The 8,631-nt window shown below is 40.6% G+C and overlaps 2 protein-coding genes and 1 long non-coding RNA gene across 3 annotated transcripts in view; 2 read left to right on the forward strand and 1 right to left on the reverse strand.

Annotated features, from left to right (window-relative positions):
* Positions 1 to 508, reverse strand: part of LOC146572987 (uncharacterized) — a 6,142-nt gene extending 5,634 nt beyond the window's left edge. Inside the window, exon 1 of the long non-coding RNA XR_014892773.1 lies at positions 384 to 508. This is a non-coding gene — a long non-coding RNA (uncharacterized LOC146572987). The remainder of the gene's footprint in view (positions 1 to 383) is intronic.
* On the forward strand, positions 506 to 6,240 carry LOC146572988 (nucleoredoxin-like protein 1). The gene is made up of 4 exons (XM_085277492.1): positions 506 to 761; positions 3,271 to 3,541; positions 3,644 to 3,733; positions 3,858 to 6,240. Exons 1-4 carry the CDS (start codon positions 677 to 679, stop codon positions 4,225 to 4,227), a joined length of 816 nt encoding a protein of 271 aa, XP_085133618.1. The 5' UTR covers positions 506 to 676; the 3' UTR covers positions 4,228 to 6,240.
* A 320-nt stretch (positions 6,241 to 6,560) lies between these two features.
* Positions 6,561 to 8,595, forward strand: nxnl1 (nucleoredoxin like 1). The gene is made up of 4 exons (XM_085277494.1): positions 6,561 to 6,777; positions 7,064 to 7,311; positions 7,556 to 7,645; positions 7,747 to 8,595. The coding sequence occupies exons 2-4, from the start codon at positions 7,076 to 7,078 to the stop codon at positions 8,102 to 8,104; spliced, it is 684 nt and encodes a 227-aa protein (XP_085133620.1). The 5' UTR covers positions 6,561 to 6,777; positions 7,064 to 7,075; the 3' UTR covers positions 8,105 to 8,595.
* Positions 8,596 to 8,631: the final 36 nt, after the last annotated feature.

Here is an 8,631-nt window from a genome sequence, read left to right on the forward strand (position 1 = left end):
TCAAAGGAGCGTATGCATGTGTGCGTGTTTTTGTGCATTCATGTGCAGTGACGCATGTCTGTGTGACTCAGACTAATCCTATTAGGGCTCTCTCCCTCTCTCTCTATATTTACCTCAACCCTCTCCCTGAGATTAACCCGGGTACTTTCTGCAAGTGCCTCTGCAGCTCGCTAAGCACTTTCCTACAGCACAGCTTGGAGTTCACCGGAACCAGGCTCAAAACTATTCACTCTCTCAGTTAATTCTGCACCCTGCCTGTTAAATCAGCCTTAAAAACAGGATACAAAAGAATCAGTATTATGCTTTGATGGCTTAATGGGTGATATCAGACTCGAGCCAGAAAATTAAGCTGCGAAGGGAAGATTGAAACAAGCCCATCCTACCTTTGCAATCCAATTTGTCTTCTTTTTCCATCCCTCCTTTACTCGCTCCCTTCTTGTCTTTAAGTAATAAGATTTCTAGTGTTTAGCTGGTGTTTTAGGGCACACTCACATACACACACATCCTCTGCCCCTCAATTACAGCACTGCCACACCTCCAGCTATCTGTAATCTCCCTTCGAGGACCACAGAGTGCAGGGTGAACAAATTACAGAGAAAGGGGTGAAGACACAGTGAAAGGTGCCACTAAAATAACAAGCTTCACAGGATTTAAGGGAAGAGGGGGGAAAAGGCATATGAAACAATATAATGTCTTGAAAGACAGGAGAAAATCTGGATTCCCTCTATGTTTTTTTTTTGTGAGAGCCGAGGAGTTTCAAGGTGAGGTAAATTACTTGTGTATATTTAGCTGCCACTGCACGTACAAAGATTGATGGCCTATTAAATTAGCTTCTAACAAGACACGGCAGTCTTGCTAGTGTATATCAGGAGCTATTGATCATCTTCGAAAAGTGAAGCAGATTATTGTGAAATAACTTTTCCAAATGTAAGATTTAAGTTTTGACCTTTCTAAGCCTTACAGTAAATCCTCTTTTTTTTCCAGGTAAGGTCCAGTGCTGCTCAATTTCAGATGTATTTCTCCTACATTAGCCTCGGACGTTTCAGTGCAGAATGGTAGTCTCAAATAGATCTGGCACAGCTCAAAGCCACAGAGCCAAATCTAATTTGTGAGGTTATCGCTGTCAATTCACAGCCAGCAGCAACTTCTGCAACAGAAATACAGGCTGGGCAAGACAGATAAAGCATATTTCTTAGCTTTTTGGCCTGAACTGTATTTCTATATCTGAAATTTATCTCTTATGGGTCTTTTTTTTGTTTGTTCTGAACCATAAGTTGTCTCTTGGAAAACACCATTTCATAAAAGCTTTATTCATACTGACTAACTCGTTCTAGCTGGGCTGTTGTATTGTCAGTTTGTCAAATTACCGTGTTTCAATGGGACAACAGGAAGTTTCCTTTTTTAAATTTTTTTTATAAATCGTAAAATTTGCTCCTTTAAAAGGAACCAGCATTTATCAAACAATTACTCCCAATTTAGGGACCTGGCCTGCTGGTTCGTAATGGTGGCATCCTAATAACTGGCCAAACTGAAATAATTTTTGACAAAATAATTGGAACTGCTGCTTTCCTTCCGCTAAATCGTCACGATTAAGAACAAAATGTGATATCGGTCCCTCTGGATCAATTTTTTATACACCAGTGTGGGGTAATCATTCATTATTTTCATGTAAATTACCATTTGCTGTTCGGTCACAGTAGGATGCAACTGTCATGGATTGCTGTGTGGCAAGCAGGAGGAGGACCCAAATGCAAAACTCACAGACACGGGGATGAACTTAAAGAACACAGCTTTAATGCTGGCACGGCAGAATACAGGAAATACAGAACTAACTGGGAAAAAGTAAACTAACATTCGCAGGAAGGCACAGGGAGATCCACACAACATGAGGGACGACGTCACGCTGAACAGAGGGAGACGCAGACAGAAATACACAGAGGGTTAACGAGGAAAGTGGGAACACACGGGGAACACAGGTGACACTGATAATCATAACGAGACAGGGCGGGGTGAACTGAACATGACATATACGGGCGTGAGAGTCACAAAGTAAACAGGAAGTGCACAGAGGTTCAGACCGGAGGAGAGAGAGCACGGGGAAAACACAGACATAACGGGCTGGGAAAACATGAAACAACCACAAAGGGAGACGAGGGCTCATAAATACATAGAGGGCACACAGGGGGAAGAGAGAGCACGGGGAGAACTTAGACATAATGGGCAGGGGAAACATGGAATAAAACATAAGGAGAGACGAGGGCTCACAGATACACAGAGGGGCACACAGGGGGTAAAAGCCATGAAGGGAAAACACTTAGGGAACAACACAACAGGGCAACTCAGAAAACATGGCCTAAGCAAGGAACAAAATACAAACATACAAGAAAACTAAGAACACTGGGCCAACATGGCCCAGGACCATGACAGCAATAGTGACTCAGCTCATGCTTTGTTTGAAATTCCCCCCCTCGAAAAAAAAAAAAAAATCAAAAAACTTTTTGTGTAAACAAAAGTAATTTGTTCAGGATAGATGTAACCACTGTCTACAGATTGTACCTCTAAAACACCAAAGCAGTGACATTTTGAAAAATGGTTCTAGCATTTTTTAAGCTTTAAAGGCCCTGAAGCAGATGTTCCTAATTATTCTTTGATGCTGATGGAATCCAACATGAGCACAAATAATCTGTCAAACTTGTTTTGACTGTTTTTTGTTTTGCGTGGGCAGTAGCAATGCTCCGGATTCACCTGTAAGTGCACCCAAAATGTCACAGACACTCCAAACTTGATTCTTGCTTATTTTGTCGTGCATATTTGTTGAAATTCACAAGACACTAAAATATTTCAGATTTAACATCCTGAGACCTCAGCTCTTGTTTTGGATGGATTTTCTATTTCTCGTAGCTATTTGGGATCAGTCGGACCTGACAGGTCTAAAAACAAAACATTACCTATGAAAAGTGTGTCCTCAAGTGTGGACAATGGGTTCATTTTACTGCACAAAACAGTGACGTCTACAAAGTATAAAACACTTTATTGAGCAGAGTGAAGTACTGAAAACCTGAAATTCAATGCCCTGTGACTACACAGGGTCTCATGGGTTTCACACTAATGTCAGCCTCAATCACAGTTTGCAAAATGAAACATTTATGGATGCAACAGATAGGAAAAAAAAAAGTCATTATTTCAGGACTGTGCTGTACAAGCCACCACACATGCATATTGTTGAACGTATGTACATAAAACTTCATCTAACCCTCCTTGTTTCCACAGAGGGCCTTTATCCTTTTACATTCCTGTCTTTCATCATGGTTGACCTTTTCCTAAACCGAGTTCTCATCGAGAACAACTGGGACCAAGATGAACTCAACACTGAGCGTGAGATCATGGGGATTCTCGAAAATCGCATCGTCATGCTGTTCTTTGCATCTGCTGAATGTGAAAAGTGCCTGGAGTTTGTGCCTGTTCTGAACGACTTCTTTAAGAGACTGAAAGATCCAGCATACATTGAATACCCGAAACTGCTCGCACTCATCTACATCAGGTTCCCACATCTTTTTTAATCTATATATCTGTCTTATACATATGCAGTTACATAAATATATCTATTTGATCAGTTTTGAGATTTCCAGATTTCTCTCTCTAGTTTGGACCAATCAGAGGAGAAACAGGAAAAATTCCTCAAAGAGCTGCACAAAAAGGTTCTGTTTCTGGCCTTTGAGGACCCATACAGGAAGTGAGTGTTTAAATATATGTGCATATATTTAAGCTGTTTGTCAGTGCACCTAGTCTGGAGGACCACATCACTCTTTGTACAAAATTAGAGTATATTTTCATGCCAGTCTATTTCTGTTTTTCAGGGAACTGCAGACCATGTTTAAAGTGAAGGATGTACCAACAATAGTGGTCCTGCGTCCCGACGGCTCTGTCCTCTCTCCAAACGCTGTGCGGGACATCTGTCGTTTCGGCTGTGACTGTTTCCAAAACTGGCAGGAATCGGCCGAGCTTGTTGAAAGGAGCTTCATGCTCAACGAGGAGTTTGACAACCTTAACTTGCGCAGTGCCACTGACCCTGTGAGGAGGCTCAAGTACAAGACAGAGGACGACAAACGCAAAAAGAGATGGTGGAAGTTATGGGGGAAGGGAAAAGATGGAAATGAAGAGGAGAAAGATGGAGCATGGGATACCAAGAGAAATGAGGGAGATAACAATACCTGGAGGATAAGATGAGGAAAACATATATCATATAATATATTCTGTATGTTATCACTCAGACATTTAGGAGAAATATTTTTGTTTTAGAAAGAAATTTTTATCTGCTGTTCCAGAAAATTGATCAGAAATGTTATCAAGATTAACTGCTTTAATTCATAATCAGGAATTTATGAATATGAATTTATGTAGAGCTTGCATGCTCTCTCTGTGTTTGGGTGGTCTGGCTTTCTCCAACACTCCAAAGACATGAGTGGGTTTAGGTTAATTTGTGAATCTAAATTCCCTGTGAGTGTGGATGGTTGCCTGTCTCTATGCGTTAGCTGTGCAATAAATTGCTGACCTGTCCAGGGTGTACCCTGTTATAGCTGGGACTGGCTACAGCCCCCTCATGACCCTGAATTTGGATACCAGTGAGAAGATGGATGGATGGATGAATAATAACCGGGAACTGTTTTTTCAACAACCATCAGTCTTTGTTTTTGAGTTTAAGTTTATTTTACCAGTTTTTCTTGGTGTGCCATATATAGATAGATAGATAGATAGATAGATAGATAGATAGATAGATAGATAGATAGATAGATAGATAGATAGATAGATAGATAGATAGATAGATAGATAGATAGATAGATAGATAGATAGATAGATAGATAGATAGATAGATAGATAGATAGATAGATAGATAGATAGATAGATTTTCATACTGTGTGCACTAATCGTTTTACAAACCAGCACAGTCTGGCTCTGTGAGGTGTTTTTTCTCAAGTCAAAGACTCTGATGCAGTTGTTGTCTTGCACAGTTTTGCACTCTGGCTTCCAGCTTCTCTTTCTAATCAAGTTAGAACCAGCTTGGGATCTTCTTTGTAGGGTTAGGTTGGTGCACGCCATTGTAGGGAACAATACAGTTTTGTTTTGTTTTTTTGTTAATTTCCTGAGTGGAATAGCCTTCATTTCCTAGAACAAGAATAATCTGTTGCGCTTCTTTTTATTAACCATTTTGAGACTCACTTTAATGTTGCATAAGATGAAAACAAATTTCCTTTTCTTAAAAACCCCCAAAACAAGCAGAGAGCAGATGTACGCTATAAAGCAGACTGTTTGAAACTAACATCTACTATTACTGCTCATCTGTTGTTGTGGATACCTACTGTATATGTTGATGGTGTTTTTTCTTTTCTTTATATTTTGTTGCTACTATTCAGTTGGTGATATTCACTACCACAAGAGATGCCACTGTTTTTATTCAGAAAACACAAACATGTACAAACCAATCCTGACTAAATGTGTGAGTATCGATCCCCAGGATTCCAATCTAAAGCTCTACAAATCAATACCTTCTTATTGACTTAGGATCAAATTACTGTGTATAGCAAGAGAGGACTCACGTGTATACTGGCTACTCCAGCTGTGCAACTCTACAGACTTTCTTCCCTCTTCTTTACCCTTTCTACTGACAATATAATTCTTCTGGCAAAGTAATTCAAGACATATCAGCTCCATTTCCAGCAGCATCAGGCAGCTGTTTTCTGAGCCAATAATCAGTGGAATGTACGTGTGCTGCTCAGCATGATAAAGAAACAAGACGAGAAATTAGCTGGTGAAAAAAGTCCAGCTTTCTGCAGCTAACAGTCAAGATATAATATTTTCTCACTGGGGAGGGGAGACAAAAGTGAATGCTAAAAACAGGTAACAGGCTTAAATTAATCAGATACAGAGACTGATATCTGCTGGATATGTAAACAGGCAACTATTTTCAACCACACTGTTTTTTTGAATAATATTTGGGCAAAAAAACCCTAAAAATATACATGTAATTGCATTTTTTGGCTACATTTAGGTGCTGGCGCCTGCTTGTTTTGTAACTGAAATTAATGTCTTGTCAGTGTGTTATTTACTTTCATAACACTGTTATTTGTCTTTACTATTCTTTATTAACTACGTCTCCTCAGAGTTTGCACTTTGTTATTGCATAGTTAAATGTGAATTGTATGCTCTCCAAAATCATTAAATTCTCTATTCTTTTAATATAAACAGTGCCTGTATCACTGCTGTGCTTTCATGGCCATATTGTAGTGTTCCCAGTAGAGCAAATCAAACTATCACTACGCACATATTCCCTGCGGCTCTGCTATTCCATTAATTACTGAATATTAAAGGTCTCACAGTGGCTCACTTCATTAAGGTTCTTTTTCTTCTTTTAAGCATGTCTCTCATTCTGTAATTTCTTCGCTCTTTATTCAGACAGACTTGATTGTTCAGTCACTGCTTTCACATACACACACCATCAGTGCGAGCACTTCATGTTCCTTGTCCCTCTGTCACCTTGTCTTTCAATCCCTCCCTCCCAGACATATGAGGGGAGGTGGAGAGCAGGGACACAAAAGAAGAGGTAGTGAGCAGCTACTGCCACCAAGGTGAAGGCGAATGAGGGAATGCGATACGAACTGGCAGACTGGGAAGTGATTCTAGTGTGATAAAGGAAGAGGTGAAAAGAAATATAAGGCTAGATTTTGAAGGCTATTTTCTTTTTGGATTTGCTGCCTCAAGGAGAGATAATATTTGTTAGAGGTAAGCAACTGTGAGGATTATCCGATTTAACAGCAAGCGAGATTATATATGATTACTGTAATCGATTTGGGAGAGTAGAAACATACAGTGAAACACAAGGCAAAACCATTAAAATCGCCCAGATAAATATTTCCAAATGTCAAGACTTTTTACTGCTATTGTGAAGCCTTTAATATTCTAATGTGTGTTATGCTACATGGTTTGAGCTATCATGATTAGCGGTGATGTGCCTACTCTTTCTTGATTAATCCAAAGCATATTAGTAGCTTTGCTTCTCCCTTTGTAGCACCCCTTCATCATGGTGGACTTATTCATTGACCGGGTCCTGTTAAAGAACAACAAGGACCAAGATGAGCTGGACACAGAGCGTGAGATCATCATGCGCCTGCAGAACCGAATCCTGATGCTCTTCTTTGCTTCTGCTACGTGTGAGACCTGCAGGCAGTTTGCGCCCACGCTCTCTGACTTCTACAAACAGTTGACAGATGAGTTCTACGTGGATCGTGCTGCTCAGCTGGTTCTCCTGTACATTAGGTAAAACACACAGAGGCACACATATAGGTGTTTATTAGAACTGTAGCGTCTAACACTGGAATAGATTTTCTCCTCTGTTACTTTATTAAACTAACCTTGTCTCTAGCTCGAATGTAAAATTAAAATGCATGCACGTATGTGCACTTGCGTAATGCATGTATGAATTTCCTTTAAGAAATAAGAACCGCAAGAAAAATGACATTGGGAGTAATTTTTACTGGAGTATATCCCTTTCACTCTCTAGTTTGGACCAGTCAGAGGAAGAGCAAGAAGGTTTCCTCAAAGAGCTCCCCAAAAGGTGCCTGTTCCTGGCCTATGAGGACCCCTACAGGAGGTGTGTGAGATTAGCCAGTTAGAAGTGTATATAACCTGCTAGTGGGTGATGGTAATGTAAATCCATTAGCTCTATGCTAGTGTGTGTGTGTGTTTCCGCAGGGAGCTGGAGGCTATGTTTAACGTGGAGGAGGTGCCCACAGTGTTGGTGCTGCGTCCCGACTGCTCCATCCTCATCCCTAACGCCGTGGATGAGATACTTCGCCTTGGAACAGACTGCTACCACAACTGGCAGGAGGCAGCAGAACTCATTGACAGGAACTTCATGAACAAAGAGGACTTTGAGGAGAAGTCCATGCGCAGCTTCAGCGACCCTGTGAGAAGACTGAAGTATAAGGTGGAAGATGAAAAGAAGAAAAAGAAGAAGAAAAAGCGAAAGGGGTGGGGTGGAGGTGGAGATGAAGGTGTGGAGGCGGATGGAGGAGCGGGCGACAAGGAAGGAGGGGGATCACCATGGTGATTGAGAGCAAGAACGGGAGAAAAACACTGCTGATTTGCCTAAAACTTGCTGCTGTCCTTCACAGCAAAAAATATCGCAGATATTTCAGTAGAAATGTGAAGCTGACCTTATTGTGACTGGCTTTGCTTCAGTGGTACAAAGATCGTGGTCCTACAACAGCTCCAGTGTACAGTATGTGGGCAGCAAACAACAAAAAGAAATATAACACTATCTGCAGGAACACTGACAGCTGCTTTGATTTGGCTGTATTTGATGTCTCTGAATGCTGCCAAGTATACAGTCGAGACAAGGTTTGGTCTGAGCCAAGTCTTGCCATTACGGCTTGTTTTATTACACACTGGAGATGATTATAACCATTTCTCCATTCTCAACAACACGGCTCTGTAATGCACTTTTTTTAAAATGATAATTTGTGCGTCCAATCAAAACACACCATGCATAATCTGAAATCAATGAATTATTCAGCGCCATTAAAATAATTTTGTTAGTGACTGTTTTGCTTTGAGTGTTTGTGAAGTCTAGCTGCA

The sequence above is a fragment of the Mchenga conophoros genome, linkage group LG6 (assembly GCF_057382185.1).
Source record: "Mchenga conophoros isolate Kocher_MC1m ecotype Shallow Benthic linkage group LG6, M_conophoros_male_GT1.1, whole genome shotgun sequence".
Lineage (NCBI taxonomy): Eukaryota > Metazoa > Chordata > Actinopteri > Cichliformes > Cichlidae > Mchenga > Mchenga conophoros.

What these genes read in the sequence shown, in the direction of transcription:
- nxnl1 (XM_085277494.1), top strand. Translation starts at nt 7,076, where the DNA reads ATGGTGGACTTATTCATTGACCGGGTCCTGTTAAAGAACAACAAGGAC. An exon ending in CTGGTTCTCCTGTACATTAG is followed by an intron (nt 7,312 to 7,555) that starts GTAAAACACACA and finishes TTCACTCTCTAG; the next exon opens with TTTGGACCAGTCAGAGGAAG. An exon ending in TATGAGGACCCCTACAGGAG is followed by an intron (nt 7,646 to 7,746) that starts GTGTGTGAGATT and finishes GTGTTTCCGCAG; the next exon opens with GGAGCTGGAGGCTATGTTTA.
- LOC146572988 (XM_085277492.1), top strand. Translation starts at nt 677, where the DNA reads ATGAAACAATATAATGTCTTGAAAGACAGGAGAAAATCTGGATTCCCT. An exon ending in CTCGCACTCATCTACATCAG is followed by an intron (nt 3,542 to 3,643) that starts GTTCCCACATCT and finishes TTCTCTCTCTAG; the next exon opens with TTTGGACCAATCAGAGGAGA. An exon ending in TTTGAGGACCCATACAGGAA is followed by an intron (nt 3,734 to 3,857) that starts GTGAGTGTTTAA and finishes TCTGTTTTTCAG; the next exon opens with GGAACTGCAGACCATGTTTA.